This window comes from Myxocyprinus asiaticus, chromosome 6, assembly GCF_019703515.2.
Source record: "Myxocyprinus asiaticus isolate MX2 ecotype Aquarium Trade chromosome 6, UBuf_Myxa_2, whole genome shotgun sequence".
Lineage (NCBI taxonomy): Eukaryota > Metazoa > Chordata > Actinopteri > Cypriniformes > Catostomidae > Myxocyprinus > Myxocyprinus asiaticus.
In genome coordinates this window covers 32,385,641-32,410,577 of record NC_059349.1, presented here as the reverse complement: position 1 = coordinate 32,410,577, position 24,937 = coordinate 32,385,641, and the positions used below count along the sequence as shown (strand labels likewise).

General features: G+C 38.4%; 1 protein-coding gene across 2 annotated transcripts; it reads right to left on the bottom strand.

Moving 5' to 3' along the window:
- Positions 1-754: 754 nt before the first annotated feature.
- On the bottom strand, positions 755-12,803 carry LOC127443097 (delta-type opioid receptor-like). 2 transcript variants are annotated; one of them, XM_051701604.1, is made up of 4 exons: positions 12,703-12,803; positions 12,216-12,463; positions 3,090-3,442; positions 755-1,290 (listed from the first exon to the last, which is right to left on the bottom strand). In XM_051701604.1, the coding sequence occupies exons 2-4, from the start codon at positions 12,458-12,460 to the stop codon at positions 755-757; spliced, it is 1,134 nt and encodes a 377-aa protein (XP_051557564.1). In that variant the 5' UTR covers positions 12,461-12,463; positions 12,703-12,803. The 2 variants fall into 2 exon arrangements, with proteins under 2 accessions (XP_051557564.1, XP_051557565.1); XM_051701605.1 differs by lacking the exon at positions 12,703-12,803 and having other exon boundaries at positions 12,216-12,475.
- Positions 12,804-24,937: the final 12,134 nt, after the last annotated feature.

Here is a 24,937-nt window from a genome sequence, read left to right as displayed (position 1 = left end):
GATATTTTTTGTTTTTTTGGCACCAGTCTGAGTAAACTCTAGAGACTGTTGTGTGTGAAAATCCCAGGATATCAGCAGTTACAGAAACACTCAAACCAGCCTATCTGGCACCAGCAATCATGCCATGGTCAAAATCACAGAGTTAAAAAAAAAAATTTCCATTCTGATGGTTGATGTGAACATTAACTGAAGCTCCTGACCCATATCTGAATGATTTAATGCAATGTACTGCTGCCACACGATTGGCTGATTAGATAATCGTATGAATAAGTAGGTGTACAGGTGTTCCTAATAAAGTGCTCAGTGAGTGTATATTTGAATTCAAATGTTTCATAGTAATATACTATATATGCCAAAGGACTGATAACATTACTCATATTAGGGTCCATAGCAGAACTACAGCTCTGCATGAACATGAGACTTTCAACATGAGGTTTCATTGTAAGGGGTATTCAAAATGTGATATTCAATAAAGCAACTAACAAAGATTTGAATGGGACGATAAGCATCAGATCAGACCTAAACATTTGAATATGAATCATAATTAGATTAGCTTAGATTGTACAAAACAAGACAAAGCATTCCTCTTTGCTCTAGCAATAGTTAAGTTAGCCCCTTTTTACCGTATATGTTCCTGACCTAAAGGGCATGGTCGCTTTAAAGTAGCACCTACTTAGATAGCCGTGGTGATCTGTGTTAGTCCCAGGTCATTTGAGTCCTCCAGACCATGAAATGAGGACAGCTCCACGGCTAGTCATACAGGTCTACCGTGGCTTCCCTCTCCTTTGCCCTCTGCTGGGCACATGTGTTCTCGGAGAGTGCTCCTGACTCGGCTAACGCCATGCCTGTCCCCTGCGGTTTGGCCAGGGCAGCAGAAGTCCCTGAAGCACCTCTTGAAGTTCTCATCAAGAAAAGCATATAGGATGGGGTTGAGGCTACTATTTGTGTAGCCCAGTGCCACACAGAAGAAGTAGGCAGCCATGACTGCAGTTGTCTCTGGCACTCCAGGAGCAAGAGCTTTGACCAAGATGAAGATGTGTATGGGTGTCCAGCAGACCACAAACACAGCAACCACAACCAGCACCAGGCGAGTGATACGTCTCAGGTTGCGATCTTTTTCCCGCGAGCCCGAGAGCAGACGTACGCTCTTAAGACGCAGGACCATCAGCGTGTAGCACACAGTGATGATGAGAAGAGGAGCCACAAAGGCAAATATAAAAACGCAGATCTTCATCAATGTATCCCAATAGATATAGGGGTCTGGAAACTGCAGAGCACACTCTGTAGTGCCTGCAAAAAAATATGTAAGGATAGTTGAGATTAAATATTCTCAGAAAGTTGACATAGTTACACAAAGAAGTAATTTACTTCAAATTACTTCTCTTTAAATTGTAATCAAATGACTTTACTGATTTCTTCATTGAAAAGTAATCACATTACTAATTACTTTACTTTGAAGTTACTTTCTAAAACACTTTCACAAATTCAAAATAATGTCTATATTTCCTCCTTGTTCATTGTTGCACACAAGTTATACACTCAGCACCACACGTTTCTCCCTTAGAATGACTTTTTATGCATGCACGCCCTTCAGATGTCACAGAAACACAAACAGACATACATATTAACATAATTCATGTTTTAAATGAATTTTACATGAATAATATTGTTTTAGAATAAACTAAAAAAATAAAAAACAATATTGTACAATAATTTAAAGTCAGAAACTGTAATCTGATTACAAGAATTTAAAATATATTAGGTTACACTACTTTTTGACTAAAAAGTAATTAGATTATAGTGACTACCTGAAATTAATTTGTATACTGTACTCCATCTAAACTGTACTTATTTTAAACAGCATTTTTCAAATTCTTTTCTAATTATACTATTATAAAGTTTTGTTTTGAACCTAATGTGACATCATATTTGCGTCACAAAATTTTGAGTTTGTGCTGTTTGCAAAATAATGAAGAACCTTAACAAATAATTATGAGTGTAGTTGATAGTAGTCTGTAGTTTAGTAATCCCAACAGTTTTTTAAGATTCCATGGGAAACCAGTTTTTTTTTTTTTTTTTTTTATAAAATAAAATAAAAATAGCTTTTTCAATTTACTACATCAAATTTAAAGCATCATTGAGTGAAGTCCACTTAAATTTGTAAAATGTTTACTTTATCCATTTGTGTTGGGTCAACATGAAAAAAATCCTAAATCTCAAAATGTAAGTTGTGAGTACTTAAAATAACTAATCTGAATGATCTTATATTCCATGGTGGGGTAAACCTACACTCTTAGGATAAAAAACATTCCCATTTATTTGTTGGTGTGATGCAATTTTTGCAGTGAAAACATTTGCAGAGAAACTCAAAAATTCGGCCATTGCCAACTACGTTTTTTTTTTTTTTTTTTTAAAGTAAATTGCTTAAAATTTCAAATGGAATATGCTTACAAGTGGCTGGCAAAAATGATGCACCTTATTTACTTATTTTTAAGTAAATCCAGCCCATCATTTTTAAAGTGATACCGTTTTAATGACCTCATATTAATTAAGGGACTGCATGGTATATTTGTACTTTTAAGAAATTATTTGTCACACTGTAGAGCCATTTAAAATGAAGTACTTAAGGCAAAAAGGTGAAAAACTCTGTGCCCAGTTACAGGACTTGACATATGTGTTTCTACTCCAAACAAATAACGGTTTGGATTAGAAACATAATAATTATATCACTACAAAGCTGACACTTTACTTTTTGCTTTAGTGTATAAAACTCACAATGTGTTTCGGGTCAAAGTGACTCAAAATGAGCAGGTCACATATACACTTTCCCTTATACAATCACATAAAATTCAATCTAAAATCGAAAGGTCAATGGACACATTATGAATCCACTAGCCATAAACACCAGTTAATTATTAAGCAGAAGTGAGGACATGTTAATCATGTGTACTGTAATGAAGCCACTGTGGGTAGGAAAAACAAATACATTACAATGTAGCAAAGAACTGTCCATCACATGCTTAAACTATCAGGTCCCACATCAACAAATAATACAGTATATACTTGATGTCCATGAACATTTATTTTACCATTGTTTGTCTGAGTGCTCCCAAGCACCATTGCAGGGATCCCAGCAGCTGAAGACAGCACCCAGATGAGGATGTTGATGATCTTGGCTTTCATTGGTGTGCGGAAGTCCAGGGCCTTCACAGGGTGACAGACCGCCACATAGCGGTCCACACTCATCATGGTTAGGGTAAAGATACTAATGAACATATTATAATAGTCAATGGAGATGAAAACCTTGCACACCACCTCTCCAAATGGCCATGTGTTGAGTAGGTAATCTGTACTCTGAAAGGGCATGGTGGTGGTTACCAAGGCATCGGCAACAGCCAGGTTAAAGATGTAGATGTTGGTGGCAGTTTTCATTTTAGTGTATCTAAAGAAAAGTGGACTGAGTCAGAGCATGTTCAAATAAATGTTGTTAAAGGTATAGTTCAACCAAAAAGGAAAATTCTGTCATCATTTATTCACCCTCATGTTGTTCCAAACTTGTATGACTTTCTTTTTTTCTGTGGAATGCAAAAGTAGATGTAAGGCAGAATGGCAATCTCAGTCACCATTAGGGATGTCATTATTATGTGGTTTTACTATTAACCGTGATTAAAAATGTCACGGTTAATTTAACCATAAGAATTTAGAATCTACACTTAAAACTGTGATTTTTTATTTATTTACACGTGGCAAAAATATTATAATATATAATATAAAATAGTTTTTCGTTGTAAGCCTAAATGTGAAAATCTCTTGTGCTTGCACCTGGCTGGTTACTGGCTGTTACTATGGTTACTGGCCAGGTATCGCAGACTGAACGTGAACTTTTCATTCCATGTGAAACTGGGGCTACACACGAACTCAAACACGACAAGGGATGTGAAACATGCAGACAGTCATCATATATTCTGTAGGGCTTTACTGGTTGTTTAGATCAGTGTTACTATCAGAAATAATTAATAATTATTTCTGTAGTTATTAATCAATATTTAAATTAATTAATTGGATCTAACTCATTAAAACCTCATATGGGACTCCAGTAAATGTAGTGTGCTACGTTTAGGAGCAAGTTTGGTTATTAGCAATAATTAATAATTATCAAAGATAATTATTAATTATTAAAATCAATAGAACATTGATGAGAATCAATGTTAGCTTTTTTAATCCTTTAAATCAACAGTTATCAAAGATAATCGTTAATTGTTAAGGTCGATGAAACATTAATTAAAATTAACACTAGCTTATTGATCATTCAAATTCAATCAAAGATAATTACCAATTATCAAAAATCTATAGAATATTAATAAGGATTAACATTGACGGGGCACCACCCTGAAATCAGGGACTAATAACCGAATATTAAAACAGTCTCAATATTAGATTGTTTTCTTAGGAAAATCGACATCCGAAGAATATCGATTTTCGGGAAAAAAAAAACAATGAATGAAGGCTTGAATCCGAGCACTGACATCCCGTCAGCATGACACAGGCGTATGCAAAACAAACCAAAACACTTCTCTTTGTGATATAAACAAAGTTTATTTATGCAGTAATATCAATTAATAATTAATACAATGCAGTCAATAAACTTCCGACTTACAACTACAAACTAAACAGTGATATGATTAGATATGGAAATAAAATAATCCTATAACACAAGGTGTGTGTGTATCAGTGTGTGTGTGTGTGTCAGTGTGGTTAGTGAGAGAGAGAGAGAGAGAGAGAGAGAGAGAGATTATTAAGTGACAGCCCGAAAGCTGATTTCGCGATAGCTGGAGATAAAGCAGCCGTGTTCATCACTCAGAGATGCGGTTTTACGAGCGGGGCTCGTAAAAGTCCTGTGTTATTTGACTCTAATGGATGAACTCAGTTGCTGTCTCACCCGCGATGGTGAAAATGCACAACAATCCAATTTGGTTGGACCACAATACAGCAAAACAAATTTGTGATAATTAATACCCTGAGTATTAATAATGAGCGGACATGGCGGTCCGTAAACTGTACAAGCAAAAACCTTGAAACACAAGAATAACACGCTATAATATTCTATCTCTGCCCAGACATAAACCTCTCACTTGAATCGCATGAGGACACAGGTAGAATGTGTTTTCCTCCGTCCTTTAACCTTGACCCGGTTCCTTGAGGCTCGTGTGATGACGAGAGCCGTTTCCTCGCGCTGTCGGCGGCCGGTACGGCTGTTGGTTCTCGGCGGGCTGGCGGAGAACTCAGAAATGTCGACTTGATTGAAGATGGAAGATAAATCTTTAATCTCTTCACTTCTGTAGGCCAACGGATGAAGATGCGAATTGCTCGGCGGTCTCCTTCGGATCCGTTAGAGTGTTCGGTTGAACACAGAGTAATCTCAACTCGTCCAGCGAGATGGAGATTGTATGGCTACAGTTTCAAGTCGGACATTACTTCCTTAAGCCACGAGGTTGCACCGGAGAGCAGCAAAAAGCTACGTCCGTATTCGGTGAATGAAGTCGCGGGAAGCCACTTTGGAAGCATTTCAGAATTATTTGAAGTCCTGATGATGTCATGTTTGAGGGATGTTCTGTTGTGTGCCTCATCCAATAGGAGTTGAGTGCTCGATCCTTTAGTGGGCAAGGCTTCATGGATCTGTAGTCTGTTTTGGACTCCCTTTGTTTGATTTTGGCGCGATTTTTGTCAGTAAAATTTACGACTTAGAAGGAGGGGGCTTGAGGAATGTTTTTGACTGTTAGGCCTGCCTTTGTCTTCTATCTGAATACATGAGGCCCAACAATACAAATGGGACAGGATGTTCCACTATTCGTCCAACAACAAACTAGTAAGTTGAATATTTTTAAATGTGGTGCTTAAAGGAATTAATTGAGAGATGCAACTTTTCAGAATGTTTAAGTTCGCTTTGTGCTATTTTGTGTAGTTACTATCAGCGTGGTAAACTTTGAGAAATGGCATCTTAAGTCATCCTCATTATTTAAACAATTGCTTGTGTACAAATTCACAGCATTCAACAATAAATTTCAATGTAACTTTAAATTGCCTGCAATGTTCCCATTATTATGCATAGTCCACAGGTTTATTTGTGAGGTGTTGTGGACAGATTAAGAACAGTATTTTTATGGAGTCTGTTGCCAATTCTTTATGGTGGGGTGTCTGACAGACAACAGATTGCTTTATTAAAATGTTTGCAGAGGTAAAAACGTTTGGATGCCGTGAACTAAATGTTGCGCACCCACAATAATCTTACAGCTTTGCACGTTAAAAGCAACTCAAAACACTCCATATACATTTAATTAAGGCTGGGTAAAAATATTGATTTTATAATGCATCATGATCTTTATTTGATTTTTCGAATTTTCGATTTATTCTTCGAAAAATTCTTTATTTCATTATCTCGATATCGATTCTTAAATACCAAGATTGATCTTTTACTACATGCGCAACCCTCTAATACTATGAAAGGAAATCACTCGCATTTGCAACCAAATTCCGTGCTGTGTGACTAAAATGTATATATTTGGCATCTGGCAATTAAATGTTTGGATTTCACTCACCAGTGATTGTGTAGTATAGTGGTGAAATATACAGCAGCGAGATCCTTTCACTGCGTGTTGAGAGTAAAAGTTCCGTGTAATGTGCATCCAAAGACGAGATCCACGCAACCCATTTGTCATTGAATAATGTCTCTTTTAATACCCTTTCTGTTCTATACAGTCAGTTGTTGATCAAAAACAACAAAAAATAAACATTTAATTCTAATCATGCATGGCACAGATAAGATAAAGCCATTTGAGTCCTGTTTCGTTAACATTCAAGACACTCTTTTACAGAAATTCCGGTTTTGTTAAAGAGACAGTTCCAGATTTTGCTCTTATGGAAAGAAATGGGTACTTTTATTCACCAAAGTGGTATTCAGCTGATCACAATGTATAGTCAGGACATTAATAACCTGAAAAATAACTATTACAATTTGAAAAACAATTTCTCATCAGAAAATCCTCCACATGCAGCAAAGACAGCTTTGCAGATCCTTGACATTCTAGCTGTTAGTTTGTCCAGATATTCATGTGACATTTCACCCCACGCTTCCTGTAGCACTTGCCATAGATGTGGCTGTCTTGTCGGGCACTTCTCACGCACCTTACAGTCTAGCTGATACCACAAAATCTCAGTGGGGTTAAGATCCATAACACTCTTTTCCAATTATCTGTTGTCCAATGTCTGTGTTTCTTTGCCCACTTTAACCTTTTCTTTTTGTTTTTCTGTTTCAAAAGTGGCTTTTTCTTTGCAATTCTTCCCATAAGGTGTGCACCCGAGTCTTCTCTTTACTGTTGTACGTGAAACTGGTGTTGAGCGGGTAGAATTCAGTGAAGCTGTCAGCTGAGAACATGTGAGGCATCTATTTCTCAAACTAGAGACTCTGATGTACTTATCCTCTTGTTTAGTTGTACATCTGGCCTTCCACATCTCTTTCTGTCCTTGTTAGTGCCAGTTGTACTTTGTCTTTGAAGACTGTAGTGTACACCTTTGTATGAAATCTTCAGTTTTTTGGCAATTTCAAGCATTGTATAGCATGTATTCCTCAAAACAATGATAGACTGATGAGTTTCTAGGAAAAGCTGTTTCTTTTTTTGCCATTTTTGACCTAATATTGACCTTAAGACATGCCAGTCTATTGCATACTGTGGCAACTCAAAAACAAACACAAAGACAATGTTAAGCTTCATTTAATGAACCAAATAGCTTTCAGCTGTGTTTGATATAATGGCAAGTGATTTTCTAGTACCAAATTGGCAATTTAGCATGATTACTCAAGGATAAGGTGTTTGAGTGATGGCTCCTGGAAATGGGGCCTGTCTAGATTTGATCAAAAATCACTATTTGAAAAAAAGTAATGGTGCTGTTTTTTACATCAGTAATGTCCTGACTATACTTTGTGATCAGTTGAATGACACTTTGGTGAATTAAAGTACCAATTTCCTTCCGAAACAGCAAAATCTGTACATTATTCCAAACTTTTGGCCGCCAGTGTATACTTATATGAATCGATATCAAATTGAAATTGGAATCAAAAAGAATTTAGAGCTTGTGAACCAGAATCGAATTGAATCGGGAAATCTGTATTAATATACCCAGCCCTACACTGAAGTGCATCATTTTGCGCCTGGGATGCGCATAAGTGGTGTTATGCTCTATATTGGAGCGTATCTAATTATATACCTCCTATTTATTCGTTGTGTATTTATCAGTTTTCCTATTGTAGGGCTATGCTTAGCATCTAAATATCCCCTAAGAAACACATCCTCTAAAACCTTTAATTGTGATATGATATTACTTTTTTGCCTTAGTGCTTTTGCATGATAAGAAGATTTTTAAATAACCGTAAAACCGGTTGGGTTTTTTCTCAAAAACCCACACTGTAGCATCCCTAGTCAGCATTCACTTTCATTGCATGAAAAATAATATGCAATGAAAATGAATGCCGACTGAGGCTAACATTTTTTGTTCCACAGAAAAAAAGAAAGTCCAACAGGTTTGTAACAACATGAAGGTGATTAAATTAGATGAACTATCCCTTTAAACATAACACATCAATATGATGAATTTTTGTACATTCATTTTCGTTCAGGCAATCTGTATGATGTGCTGAACAACTAATTTCACTGACGTTTAAACAGAAATTTTTAAGTCGACTAGTCTAAAAAGAAAGCAACCTTCAGAAAACAGTCAAAAAAATGTGTTTATGCGACCCATTTAAAATACTTAATCTATTCCAAATCCTAAGCTAAATTCCACTGAAAAGGGGCATTTATCTGTGATGTGCTTGCCTTGCATTATGATCATTGTACATTAAATATAAACTCAGCAAAAAAGAAACATCCTCTCACTTTCAACTGCTTTTATTTTCAGCAAACTTAATATGTGTAAATATTTGTATGAACATAAAAAGATTCAACAACTAAGACACAAACTGAACAAGTTTCACAGACATGTGACTAACAGAAATGTAATAATGTGTCCCTGAACAAAGGGGGGTCAAAATCAAAAGTAACAGTCAGTATCTGGTGTGGCCACCAGCTGTATTACGTACTGCAGTGCATCTCTTCCTCATGGACTGCACCAGATTTGCCAGTTCTTGCTGTGAGATGTTACCCCACTCTTCCACCAAGACACTTGCAAGTTCCCAGACATTTCTGGGGGGAATGGCCCTAGCCCTCACCCTCCGATCCAACAGGTCCCAGATGTGCTCAATGGGATTGAGATCTGGGCTCTTCGCTGGCCATGGGAGAACATTGACATTCCTGTCTTTCAGGAAATCATGCACAGGATGAGCAATATGGCTGGTGGCATTGTCATGCTGGAGGGTCATATCAAGATTAGCCTGCAGGAAGGGTACCACATGAGGGAGGAGGATGTCTTCCCTGTAACGCACAGCATTGAGTTTGCCTGCAATGACAACAAGCTCAGTCCGATGATGCTGTGAGACACCGCCCCAGACCATGACGGTCCCTCCACCTCCAAAAAGATCCTGCTCCAGAGTACAGGCCTCGGTGAAATGCTCATTCCTTCGACAATAAACGCGAGTCCAACCATCACCCCTGGTGAGACAAAACTGCGACTCGTTAGTGAAGAGCACTTTTTGCCAGTCCTGTCTGGTCCAGCGAAGGTGGGTTTGTGCCCATAGGCGACATTGTTGCCGGTGATGTCTGGTAAGGACCTGCTTTTCAACAGGCCTACAAGCCCTCAGTCCAGCCTCTCTCAGCCTATTGCGGACAGTCTGAGCACTAATGGAGGGATTGTGCGTTCCTTGTGTAACTTGGGCAGTTGTTGTTGCCATCCTGTACCTGTCCAGCAGGTGTGATATTCGGATGTACCAATCCTGTGCAGGTGTTGTTACACGTGGTCTGCCACTGCGAGGATGATCAGCTGTCCTTTCTGTCTCCCTGTAGCGCTGTCTTAGGCGTCTCACAGCACAGACATTGCAATTTATTGCCCTGGCCTAAAGCATGTTCTCGCAGATGAGCATGGACCCTGGGCATCATTTTCAGAGTCAGAAGAAAGGTCTCTTTTGTGTCCTAAGTTTTTATAACTGTGACCTTAATTGCTGTCTGTAAGCTGTTAGTGTCTTAACGACCGTTCCAAAAGTGCATGTTCATTTATTGGTTCATTATGGTTCATTGAACAAGCATGGAAAACATTGTTTAAACCCTTTACAATAAAGATCTGTAAAGTTATTTGGATTTTTACAAATTATCTTTAAAATGCAGTGTCCTGAAAAAGGGACGTTTCTTTTTTTGCTGAGTTTAGAACATGACACACATTCCCTGAATCAACGTTAGCAAATATTTAACAGACATATTTATTGAGAACAATTGAATGAATAGTGCAGGACCAATAGAGCAAACCTAATAGCCTGTTCTAAATGGAATTCACCATGTAAAAGATACTTAACATATTAAAACAGTCAGGAAATTGCTGAAAATAATTAAAAAGGAGACTAAGCCAAATCTACGAGAGAAAACAAATGCGCTGAAAAGTTGCGTGTATTTCACGATGCGCAGTCGTGAATTAGCCATTGATCTAATATGACAGCTGTTCGGAAAGAGCATTAACCAATAAGTTATGATGTAAAAAAATTAATAAAATAGTAGCCATTTAGGATAAAAAAAATAGGCCTGTGATGTAGCCTACAATAAACCTAATGTACACAGAATAAAAGACACTCTCATGGCAAAATCGTCAGGATTCGTACGACTTTTCTAAATTTGCCTAATTCGTATGATATCGTGCGACAGCACTTGTTTGAATTCCTATGACTTTCACTACAGCCAGTGACGTCACTGGACATCGTTTCCATCTAATAAGTGACAATTACTTGCTTCTGTCACACACAACAGCTTCCTATCATGTTTACACACTCTACTGATTGGTTAAGTTTAGATAAGGGGTTTGGGTAAGGGCATAATATTAATAAGAACGTCCTTAACGCCTCATGCACGAAACTCGCGATGAAGTCGTACGAGTTTATGCGAACAACATCGTGTGAGACCATACGAAATAGCCAACTCGTAAATCACGTACGAATTTTCATGAGATCGGGTTGTTTAACCCATTAAGCAGTCGGCATCTCGTTGAAAATAAACAGTCATTTTCTAGGCTACTTACTCAAAAGCATACATTTTTTGATAAGCAAAATTAACACGTCGACATGGCCTGGTGAAAGACGGGTCTTGACTCGCCTGAGGCTGCTTGAAAAAGCCTTCACAGCGGAAAAATAACGTACAAGCATGCACAGATGTAAAGAAGTTTCAAATGTGAAAACATCCATAGGGACTTTCAAACGTTTAGAAATCCGATTCCCGCACCACCACCGAAGTGTTTTCATTACTACTTTGCTGAGTTTGCTTGTCTAGCGAGAGGACATTTTCCTGCGCACGCCGCGAGTGAGAAAGGGAAGAAATGCGCAGCCTGAGGTGAAATGAAACTTTGTATCTGCTCCAGATATCCTCTTTTTAAAATAATATTTGTATGATTAATTCTATTTAAAATATGTAACCTTAATATTACAGTAATTTAAGCACAGCCTCAGTGTTGACTAGCAACATCAGAACCATTTAGTCGACTAGTCTCGCACATCCCTAGTATGAACAGAATACTAAACAAACTGACTGTGGACTGTCAAATGTTATTGAATCTTTTCCCCTCAATAATTCAAAAATCCACGTTTTTTTGATGGTTGTAAAAAAGCTAATACATGTCACTCATGTCATCACATTTGTAGTGTGAGATTAAGCCATGACCTAACAGTCAAAAACAACATTTTATTTTGACAATATATCCCCAAAATATATATTATTCAACGAGCCTGAACGGTTCTGCAGTTTTGAGCCTCAATATTATAATTTTGACTGCAATATGCTTTCATATTTCAGTCCACCGGAGGGCGCCAAAGTGCTTGCTGATTTGCGCTCGGACCCCTCACCATATGAAATCCATTAAAACACAGCTATTTCAAACAAACCATCGAACTTTAAGTCTTGCAAAATGTCCGTAAGTAATAATCCATCATGCGTTATTAAAAAGTGAGTCAAATATTATTCATAATCATAACTTTAACACACCATTACTGTTGTAAATGGGTAAATGCACCCTGGAACATTGATGATTCTTACCTGATTATGACATACATTACAAGGCAGTTCCCCACTAATCCAACAACAAACACCACAGAGTACACAGCAGTGATGATCGGAATGATAGGGGACATAGTTTCCTGCTCGTTCGTCCAGCTTTCATTCAGCGAATAGTTATATACGTCCGAAGCAGCAGACTGCCATGTGAAGTTGGGTAAACACTTTTCGGGGTGAGCAGCGGGGCATTTGTCCTCCTTCAAAATTTGCACCACGTTGCTGTCCATTGCCTATTCAATTGTAAAATAAAAGCAGATATCTAATTGAGTCACTAGACAAGTTGCCTCCGAAAAAACATTAAATCAAAGTGTTAATAAAAATCGGTTATTACTTTAATAAATTACAGCTTTTTACAATCTAATGTTTTAGAATAAAGTTATAAGAAATTTGCTGATAAAACTGATTGTACTTTACCCAACAGATTTTCACAGTTGCCAAAGCAGCACATTTAGGCAAATAAGAGGCTTACCTTGTTGCAAGCTAACAATTTATTATGAAAATTCAGATGTTTAAAAACAGCAACAAATGATGTCTGTGCGCAATGCGTTGATTTCTCTGACCCGCTCCTATTCAATTGATGACTGCCACCCTACGAGAGCTGCTGCCTCTGCCGCGCGCTCGTCCCGTATGACATCAGACTTCATGTGACAATGTCCATCTGAAACAGTGCGGAGCAATCCGCTAATATACTGTAGGCCTATTATTTTAACATAAACTCTGCGCAAATTTGTCTCCAACATTCTTCTCAGAAGTGATAAATGTCATATTCTGAAAAGCTATGGGGCCACTGAAGTTCTTTTAAACCTTACATGGCGAAAAAGGCGAAACGTTGAGAATTAAAGAATGTCTAGCGCATGTTTACATAGGAAAACAATTAAAATAACGCAGACAGATGCAAAAAGGCGTTCGGTGTGAACGCACCCTTTTAAAGCAATGTTCCATGTTCAATTCAAGTTAAAGGAATACAACAGTTCACCCAAAAATGAAAATTCTCTCATTTACTCAACCTCATGCCATCCCAGATGTGTATGACTTTCTTCGCTCTACTGAACACAAAGATTTTTAGAAAAATATCTCAGCTCTGTTGGTCCTCACAACGCAAGGGAACTGTGACCAGACCTTTGAAAGTCCAAAAAGCACATAAAAGCAGTATAAAAGTAATCCATAAGACTCCAGTGGTTTAATCCATGTCTTCAGTAGCGATATGATAGGTGTGGATGAAAAAAAAATCAATATTTAAGTCCTTTTTTTTATTTTTTTTTACTATAAATCTCCACTTTCACATTATTTTTCTTTTGTTTTTGGCGATTCGCATACTTTGTGCATATCTCCACCTACTGGGCAGGGAGAAGATTTTATACGTAAAAAGGTACTTAAATATTGAACCTTTTCTCACCCACACCTATTATATAGCTTTTGAAGATATGGATTTAACCACTGGAGACATATGGATTACTTTTATACTGCTTTTATGTGCTTTTTGGAGTGTCAACATTTTGGTACCCATCCACTTGCATTGTGAGGACCAACAGAGGTGAGATATTTTTCTAAAAATCTTTGTTTGTGTTCAGCAGAAGAAAGAAAGTCACACATCTGGGATGGCATGAGGGTGAGTAAATGATGAGAAAATTGTCATTTGTGGGTGAACAATCCCTTTAAGCCCAATCAACAGCATTTGTGGTGTAATATTGATTACCACAAATCGTCCCTGGGTTACAGTGAGGCACTTACAATGGAAGTGAATGGAGCCAATCTATAAATGTTTAAATACTATTTCAAAAGTATAGCCACAAGACAAACGTTATGTGTGTTAACATTATTTCAGTGTGATAGCCAACAACGTAATGTCAACAAACCCTTAAATGAGTGTAAAAGAGACAATTTATACAACTTTACAGCTAAAATAATGAATGACTTTTAACAGAGGAATTAATTTGAGTGGTTTTATAATATTATAAGCTTCACATTTCTGCCTTTAAACCCTCCAGAAATTGGCTCCATTCACTGTAAGTGCCTCACTGTAACCCAGATTTTTGCTTTTTTTTTTTAAAGAAAAGGAGGGAAGAGTCGAAATTATTTTTTGTGGTAATCAACATTATGCCACAAATGCTGTTGATTGAGCTTAACTTGTATTGAACCTGGAATATTCTTTTAAAGTGTTTCATGAGATGGTAATCTAACTTCATATGGAGACTGTCTCACTGTGGCACACACATGTATCACAGTCGCAAGAGAACTCAACAGGCACTAGAGTGCCGTTTCAATGCAGAGAACAAAGCAAAAGCATTGAAGTTTTGAAAGGTGTGTGGAGATTTGCTTTCTTAAATGTGAACTATAAGATGGGAAAACCCAGATAGGTTTAGTCAAAAGGGATGTGCATAATTGTGTGGGCGCGACACGCAATTATATAATCATAGGATATATGTGTATGCAATATGGAGGGCTATATGATGATAATCAGTTTTACATTTTGCTATAATAGCTCACATTATGAACTACTCTAAAATTGCTTTTGAATTAAGGTTGAATGGTTGACAAGAAGAGACAATGTAAGCTTATGATGCAATATAATTTTATTATTCTGTTGCTAATAATTTCTCTTTTCTAGGCAAAAATGGAATGAAAAAAAAATGGCTCAGCAAAACCCAAATGGTGTCCTTTATGAACGTACAGATTTTTGCATTTCCACCCCTTCAAAAAATTCAGAACAAAGTTGTCAGGAGTACGGAGGACCCAGATACAGGAAGGCAATTTAATGAAAAAAAAAAAGCAAACAGAACACTCACGAGGGAGAAAATGGATATACAAGAACATGATCAACTTTGAACGAGAACTGAAACAAAACACTCAAGGGAGATAACTGACATAAAACAAAACAAACAGAATAACAGACTTGACTAAACAGGGCAACAGACTAGAATAATCCAACTAACTAGAACCATGGAGAACAACGAACTGACAACCACATGGAGAAGGAAGCACAATATAAAGGGAACAACCGCATGATGAAGAGGTGAGACTAATTAACCTAACAAGGACTAAACAATGAGGAGGGGTGAGGGAACAAGGAGGTGGAGAAGGAATGCACATGGATAACATGCACAAGGCCATGTGCATAAAATGTCAAAAAACAATCACAAGACATAACATGAGAATGCACATGGATACACACACACACACACACACACACACACACACACACACACACACACACACACAGGTGCAGCTATTATTATTATGAGGACTCTTCATAGAAATAATGATTTTATACTATACAAACTACTGATTCTAGCCCCTAACCCTACCCCTAAACCTAACCCACACAAAAAATGCTCTGCATTTTTACATTTTCAATAAAACATTGTTTAGTATGTTTAAGCGATTTGAATTATGGGGACACTAGAAATGTCCTCAAACCACATTTATAGCATAATACCCTTGTAACTACCAGTTTGTAACCTAAAAAAAAAAAAAAAAAGTCCTCGTAAACCACTTAAACCTGCCCACACACACAAACACACCAAAGGAGACTGTCAGAATCCTGCCAAATACTACAACAAACCAAGTCGAGATCAGCGGAACAGTCCAAGGTGGAGCGGGTGGGACAGACCAGGGAAGTGGCTCCAGGGAAGGAGAGGTGTCTGGTGGCCAGGAAGAAGAATCCATGAGAGGACCGGTGTCCGGCGGCCAGGGAGGAGGACCAAGATAGGGAGTGGGGTCCGGAGGCCAGGGAGAAGGCCTGAGGAAGGAGACAGGTTCAGACGGCTAGGGTGGAGGCCTCAGGAATGGGACAGGGTCTGGTGGCCAGGGCGGAGGACCGAGGTCAGGTAGCCTGAGGGCAGGGACGAGGTCAGTGTCTTCCACAGGGGGCAGAACAAGCTGGTCTTGGCAGCCGCAGGAAGCTGGGCAAAATGTATGGTGGCCGCTGCAGCTAGCTGGACAGACTGGTGGGTGGCCATGGCAGGCTGGGCAGACTGAGAGCCAGTGGCTGGGCAGACTGAGAGTCAGATGCTGGGAACTGTAGGAGATCAGGCAGGGTGGCAGCCACTTGGGACTGGATGGCGACCGCTGGGAACTGGACAGACTGGGCAACAGATTGGTAACTAGTGTCTGATGAGTGCTGATTACTGGGCTGAGCAACAGACTGTTGGCTGACAGGTGCTGACCATCGGACTGAACAAAAGACTGGTAGCTGGTGTCTGACAGGTGCTGGCCATTGGACTGAGCAAAGGGCTGGTTGACGGCCACTAGGGACTGGACAGGCTCGAAGGTCACCGGGGACTGGACAGGATCATCGACGAGCCTGTCCTATTCTCTGTGGTCGTCGACGGTTGCCGTGGTCAGGAGCACTGGCAGCAACTGAGGAATGGCCTCCGTGGCCATGAACACTGACAGGGGCAGGTGAATGGCCTCCATGGCTGTGAATCCCGGCAGCAGTATGGGAATGGCCTCCGTGGCCGTGGACGCTAACAGCGGCAAGGGAACAGCCTCTGTGGCCATGAATGCTGGCAGCGTCAGGGGAGCAGGGGCCCTTCTCTTCCTCCTCTTCCGGATGCTCAGAAGCACTGCTGCAGGAAGTGCCTCCTGGCGGTCAGCAGCAGTAACGGCCGCCACCTCTTGGCGGTCAGCAGAAGACTCAGTGGATGTCACTTGGAGAGCAGCTGGGCAAACAGTGGAAGAGCCTTTCTTCCTCCTCTGCGTCAGGGGACGGCTGGGGACTCGGCAGTCTAAGGGTGGGATGGTGGGATGCCCAGTGTGGGAGAGTTGCTTGTATTGAGGTGTTATCCACTCCTTCCGATTACGGATGTATCCCACAAATTCCCAGAAGGAGAGGATCCTCAGCCCTTCCATCTTCCATGCACCAAGAGGATCTTTAAGGCATTTGTTGAACAGGTCCTTAAGTTCAGCTTCGGTGTAACCCAACTCGTCCAGCATAAGCAAGAACTCGCCCTCTCCTTCCCGGAGAGACTCGAGATTGGCGGTTTGGACTGACCGTCGGCTGCAGGTGTCTTCGTAAGAGGAAAGAAGGAAAAAGATAAATGCCTATAATTGCCTCTGCTGGGTCCTAAAATTGTCAGTTCGTACTGTGTTTGTAGTAGGACCCAGATGCAGGAAGGCAATTTAATGAGCTTTAATCAAAATAACCAAAAATGCAAACAGAAAACTCACGAGGGAGAAAAACAGATACAAGAGCATGCCCAACTTAGAACGAGAACTGAAACAAAACACTCTCACTAGGGAGATAACTGACATAAAACAAAATAAACAGAATAACAGACTTGACTAAATAGGGCAACAGACTAGAATAAACCAACTAACTAGAACCATGAACAATGACGAACTGACAACCACATGAGGGGAAGGAAGCACAGTATAAAGGGAACAACCACATGAGGAACAGGTGAGACTAATTAACCTAACGAGGACTAAACAAGGAGGAGGGGTGAGGGAACAAGGAGGTGCAGAAAGAACGCACATGGATAATACACACAAGGCCATATGCAGAAAATGTCAAAACCAAAATTATCACAAGACATAACATGACAATGCACATGGCCATGAACTAAAACACAAAGTACAGAAACACAATAAACAAAGGAGACTGTCAGAATCCTGCCAAAAACTACAACAAACCAGATCCAAAAATGACAGGATCCTGACACAAAGTACATGACCATGAGGGTCGACCAGACCAAGATCTCTAATGGGCCCATTAATGTTCCTGTTTACTCTTCAGTATTGATTTTACACAATCTAAACATAGTCCCATCACATTAATGGAGGCAATAAACATCTAGTTCATCAGCATGATATTCTATGAACTCAGATATTATTTCTCTCTGTACATTGGCAGAAGTAGGACTACTTTGCATGTTGCTAGGAGACATACATACTGTATGTGCAAAAGTTTAGGCGCTTGTGAAAAACTTTAAACGTGAGGATTTCTTAAAAAAATAATGACATAAATAGTTTTCATTAATCAATTAACATCATACAAAGTCCAGTAAACAGAAAAAGAGCTAAATCAATATTTGGTGTGAACACTTTTGCCTTCAAAACAGCACCAATTCTCCTACTTAACCTGGACACAGTTTTTCTTGGTTGTTGGCAGTTAGGATGTTCCAAGCTTCTTGGAGAATTCACCACAGTTCTTCTATCTATTTAGGCTGTCTCAATTGCTTCTGTCTCTTTATGTAATCAGATTGACACGATGTTCAGTGGGGGGCTCTTTGAGGGCCATGCCATCTGTTGCAGGGCTCCCTGTTCTTCTATTCTGTTCTATTCTATTTGCAAAAGGAATGTTTGGGAGTATAAAATGTATATTTCCTATTGACACACTAAAGTAGCAGATATAAATAACCATCTTAAAACAAATGTTTTTGTGAAACATCTTATGTGCCTAAGACTTTTGCACAGTAATGTAGATTATGCATAGCTTATCAGGTAAGGTCTTATAGGGGTCAACAACTGCAGCTTCATCAGACAACGCAAAATTCAACTGAAGGAAGCAGCTGTGTGGAGGAAAAAAGTTATTTAATGTCTTTTCTTTCAACCTATACACACAGATCATGCATAAAACAGACTGTCGAGTGGAAGTCGATTGGAAATATTTTGCATAGGAGTGTCAAATTCTGCATATATTAGTTGTAATATTATTTTTGCAAGTATAACTTTAATAAATAATCACTTAATAGCAACAGAAGTTCCATTTAGACACATTTCGAACAATAAAGAAACACATTTTTGAACAGAATTTAAAAGGATAGGGATTTATAAACATACCAAGTTCCTTTGATATGAATGTCTATTTAAATTTGTGATTTATCTAATTAAAAACAGTGTCACTAAATTATTTTGAAATTAGTACATCTTGTCAAGTAGTTGCAAACTGATGAATTCAGTGGAAATAAAGAGATAGCTAGTATGTAATTAGGCAGGGAGAGATAAAAGGTAAAGTCTAACTAGATGTCAAGGAACTGTCAAAACCTCCATCATATGAGTCGCTTTCTGATATAGTCTTTTAAACTCAAGCTCTGTGTTCAACAGTTAAACATACAATGTTGAAAAAGATGTCTCTGCTCTAATTGTGACTTTGTGTGTGTGTGGAATATAGCAATTTGTATGATTTTGCTTTTAGCTCTATGAGCAATAAAAAAGAAATATTCTGATGTTTTATTCCTAAATTTTTTTTTACATTTGTTGTAAACAATATGCTAACAAATGTGTTGTGAATTGCTCTTATTAATTATTATTAGTCAAATGTAAAGCTTAACTTAAAGAAAAATCATGCAGAGGGCACTTGGCATGTTTTTGCATTTGTAAAAGAGAGAGAGAGAAAGAGAGAGAGCGATGGTGGGATTGTTCTTGGTATTTTACAGTGACCTTGAAGAATGAAAGGAGTGTACTGTGTAAAGGCATCAGTTTGTTTAGAAACAGTTTCCATGGCAACCAAGCTTCTTTTTATATATGTAATCACAAAGCTGCTTCAGTTCAGGGTATATGTGATTTCATGCCAACCTTCAGACCTCTGATCCATGAAATACATTATTTGTTGCTTGACAAATACAAATTAAATGTAATGACAGCTTAAGAATGTTGCCTGTAAAGGAATCAGGGCCACAATCCTAGCCCATTCTCCATACTGTCATATAACGGAGTAAAATATTAAGCAATAAAACCTAACATTGAGGATTCCAATAGCTGTAGTATAGAAAGCTTCTGAGAATAAAGGGGAGGTTATAAACACATTCTCTGTCATTGGGGGCTGTTTCTACAAAGAACAATAGATTTACTGGAGGAATAGGCTACTAATAGCGTCTGTCAGGTACCATAAATCAAACGACAGGTTAAAATATTTGAGAAAAAAATTGCCAGACATGCAGCCTGTACTGCACTACAAAGCCAAAACACAGTAACTACGTCAACATTGCAATAGAAAAACATCTTCAAAGCTTTTGATTGCCCAGCCAAATCTGAAATATAAAAATTTCAACATCCATTTGAACATAGTTGAGCCAACCTCATCTGTCACAGGACAGATCATATTGTAAGAGACCTAATTCTGATCAAAACTCAATTTTGATAAATGTGTAGTTAGTGTATTTAGCCTTTGTAGGGCAGTGTCCATTCATGAACTTTAAAAACACAATTGGCAGGAGTATAGCAAATTTAAAGGGATAGTTTACCCAAAAGTGAAAATTCTGTCATCATGTACTTGACCTAATGTTGTTTGCAAACCCATGAGACATTCTTCTGTGAAACACAAAAGGAGATGTTAGGCAAAATGTTAAATATTTACAGCCTCAGTCACCATTCATTTTCTTTATATGGAAACAAGATGCAATGTCTTTCTGCCTTAAATCTCATTTTGTTTTCAACTGAAGATATAAAATTACATGGATTTGGAACAAAATGAGGGTGAGTCAATGATGGCAAAATTAAAGGATAGTTTACCCAAAAAGGAATAATTTTCATAATTTTCTTAACCCTCATGCCATCCCAGATGTATATGAATTTCTTTCTTATGCAGAACACAAACTAAGAATTATATCGCAGCTCTGTAGGTCCTCACAATGCAAGTGAATGGGTACCAACATTTTTGAAGCTCCACAAAGCACATAAAGGCAGCAGAAAGGTAATCCATATGACTCCAGTGGTAAGGTTTTATTTTCAAAAGCAGTATGATAGATGTGGGTGAAGAAACAGATCAATATTTAAGTCCATTTTGCTATAAATTCTCCTCTCTGCCCAGTAGGTGGCGATATGCGCAAAAAAATGTGAATGACCAAAAACAAAAGAAGAAGAATGTGAAAGTGGAGATTTATAGTAAAAAAGGACTTAAATATTGATCTGTTTCTCACCCACACCTATCATATCACTTCTGAAGATATGGATTTAACCACTGGAGTCTCATGGATTACTTTTATGCTGCCTTTATGTGTTTTCGGAGCTTTAACATTTTGGTATCCATTTACTTTGAATTGTATGGACCAACAGAGCTGAAATATTCTTCTAAAAATCTTCGTGTGTGTTCAGCTGAAGAAAGTAAGTCATACTCATCTGGTATGAGGGTGTGTAAATGATTAGAGGATTTTCATTTTTGGTTGAACTAACACTATTAAAATTTTATATATGTCATTTACCAGATGTTAATAAGTTGATATCATAAGATAAGAATGCCAAAAATGAAGATATCCGAGTTAAATACTATTTTTCCTTTCTGTATCTCTCCAGGGGAAGATTCATTGTTGACACATAGTATACGCTAATATTATATCTGTTGACATTAACGCCTAGAAGTAATGTATTTCTACGTTTTGACTGAACACTAGGGATGAAAACACCTCTGGAATTATTTCCACCTTATTTGCACTCTTATGTCTTCCTTCTGAATTACTGTTGTTACTCACAAATACAGTGAACACTACTCTTTGCTAATATTGGCACACATTTGTCATGTGCACAAGGCTAAAAAGGAACACAAACTTCAAACTTTCCATTCAAGCCCACCTGTACACAGCAAAGAGCCTCTCCAAACGATGGGTAGCCACAGATGTCTCAACTCATGGTGCCTAAGCTTGATCAAAGTCCCCCTTGACATGTTCTAGCACAAGGCAGAAGACTGAGCACTCTTAAACAGCCATTAGCGCTGATGGTGCAATATTGGAGGACAAATTTATGGTCCTAGAGATGAGCTCTATTCTGAGTGGCTCTGCATTTTACGATATCACCCAGTAATAAATGGCTACATGCCTAAACTGGGAAAGTAAAAATAAGTTTCAAAAGATTGCTGGCTTTATTCATGAATTAACAATTAACCACATAATTTAAAACATGATGTCCATTTTAAAGGTGCACTCAATCATTTTTTCCTCATTAAAAAAAGTGCAAATATCCCTGGGGCATATAAATAAGACAGATGCTATTTACACATAGTGCAAAGTCCCAAAGAGTCCCTAAGACACACTTCACCAACCCCTACCCGTAAATCTAACTCTTACCTTATCTTACAAAAATTAACCATGGTTTTACTACAGTAACCATTGTATCACCATGGTATTTTGTAGTAAAGTCATCATAACCACAAAATTAAACCTGATTATTATATAAACAACACCATATTACTGTAGTAACACCATGGTTAATTGCATCAAATCTATGGTTTCTGACAAAAAAAACAAAAACAAAAAAAACATGGTTACTACAATATTACTACAGTAAACCTACCTTTATATTTATTTTTATGTATTATTATAAATAGTATTAAAGAAAACAGAAAACAGAATGGGAAAAAGAGTGCGACAAAAACACGGAATCAAACCCGGGCAGTGGCGTATCCAGGACATTTTTACTGGGGTGGCCAAGATGGGGCACAGACATAGTGTGGGGCGGCGATACCGGGAGAACCTTTATGAATGGCACATGATCAAAATGTGTAAATATCGCATTGCTTTGCTTCAACATCTACACATGTAGAATAAATGAATTCTTAAACTCATGTTAGCATTCACTGAATTGTTTGTATTCAATATCAGACTGTTGTTTTGACATTTGACAGTTTTCTATTCCTGTTCTATTTCAACCTATTACAGTTTCTGGGAATCTCTGGTTATTTTACCATAACATCCATTTTTAAATCAGTAATTGTTTAGGAAAAGTCAGTTCCACATTTTTAAGAGCTATTCTCATTGTAGAGAATTAATCTGCGTATAACATCAGGTATAGTGTATAATCATAAAAGATACAAGTACAGGTGATTGAGGCGCAATTCAATCAATCATTCAATCAATTATTCATTCATTTATTAGCTATAACTGCACTGTCCAGCAGAAATATTGTTAAACTGGGTACAAACCAGTGTGTGAAATTGGCTACAAGGGCTTATAGGTGTCTGTCTGGAAACCCCAAAATTGCAGATTGAGCTCTGAATACAGTAAAAAACAAAACTCTATTTACAGTGTCTACTCAGGTTTATTTTCCACATGTTCTGATAGCTTCAATTACTTTGAATATTACCAAATAAAATAGTTAGTCAAATCATTTGCAGCATTTAAGTGCAATTTGTCCTGCCTCTGCATATTTAAAATGTAAAATAAAGTATAAAAACTTTGAAGATTTATTGGTCTGACTGACCATTAATACACATAAAGAGCTCATAAATAACTCATGTAAAGATTTAAAGTACAGTTACAGCACAAACTCTTCCATTTCACACACAGGTTAGCCATATATATAACTTTAGCTATTGAACATATACATCTGTAAAACGCTTTACACACCTCCGTCATTAAATCAGAAAACATGGCATTTCATATTTCATGTCAATATAAAGATAAAATGCTGAATGTGGTGTAGGGTCTAGCTTACTCTTTAACCTAGCTACTGTAACAATGAAAAAATGTTTTCACATTCACATGGAAATTCGGGATAAATTAAACGTTAGATTAGATGAACATACCTCTCAAATAACAGCTTTCTTTTTGACCACAAATCGACGTCGTCAACTCATTGGAAGTTGGAGGTAGACGCTAGCTCGTGTCAGCTTCGTGCTTCTGACCGACCATTATACTCCAGACCTGGCTCCCGCTGCTGTGACCTGCGGCACCTGCCTGGCCACCCGCGGCCTGCCCCTCCCCCCACTGATCAAAGATCAGCTCACACAGCTTCAGTCCCACCACTACTATAATGGTCAGAAATATAAAACTGACCCTGGGTCAGTGTGGCTCTAAATCAACAAATGACCTGAGATGTCATCTTTGATTGACAGGTGTTTCTATTGGTTCTTCGTTCTTGTGTTGATGAACATGATGAACTACCAGTCAGTTCTGGGGTGGCCACAGGGTGGCCAATGAGATTTCAGGGGTGGCCCAGGCCACCACAGGCCACCCCCTAAAATCGCCACTGAACCCGGGTCGAAAAAGCCACAGCCTCACCGGCGTTAAACCCCACGTCACTGATCCGACGCTCATAGTGCAGTTTGTCGTAAATTTCTATGGTCCAATTGACTATTGGGATGCAAATAGCAGCACTGTGTGGCAGGTGTTATTTACACCTGGATGCAAATAGTCACTCCGTTAAAGTTATCATGGCTGACTGTGAATGTCTACGATGGCACAATGCTGCATATATGCCCCCAGGTGTCAGCGTCAGTCCAGGACGACTGACATAATGACCAGAACAACATAAACAAAAATCCTGTGTGCGCCTTTTTTGATTTTAGAAGCTCCTACAAAAAGTAAATTCTAGAGACTGTTGTGTGTGGAAAATCACAGGAGAACAGCAGTTATCGCCATCAGGCAGGCAGTATCGCAGCATGAGGACCCGCACCAGCCGACTTCATGACATCTTCATCCCCCAAGCAATCAGACTTTTGAACTCTTGATCTCTCACAATCAATATACATCAGCACTGCACTTTATTAATCTTATTATCTCACACTGGACTGTCATAAATTATATTCTCTCTTAACAACACACTGGCAACTGGCTCTAAACCGACAGCCTGAATGTCAATACAGCACATACAACCTACTTTATATTTTATATATACTATTTTTTATTGCATACTGTGTATTCTATTTGTGTGTATTGTATACTGTACATTGTATACTATTATTGTATATTGTGTTCCATGTGATTATCTAATCAGCCAATTGTGTGGCAGCAGTGCATAAAATCATGCAGATACGGGTCAGGAGCTTCAGT

Excerpts from the sequence above, each read along its gene's own strand:
- LOC127443097 (XM_051701604.1), bottom strand. The coding sequence starts at position 12,460 with ATGGACAGCAACGTGGTGCAAATTTTGAAGGAGGACAAATGCCCCGCT. Across the intron at positions 3,443-12,215 it reads GTAATGTATGTCATAATCAG|ATACACTAAAATGAAAACTG; the intron begins GTAAGAATCATC and ends ACTTTTCTTTAG. Across the intron at positions 1,291-3,089 it reads GAGCACTCAGACAAACAATG|GCACTACAGAGTGTGCTCTG; the intron begins GTAAAATAAATG and ends ATTTTTTTGCAG.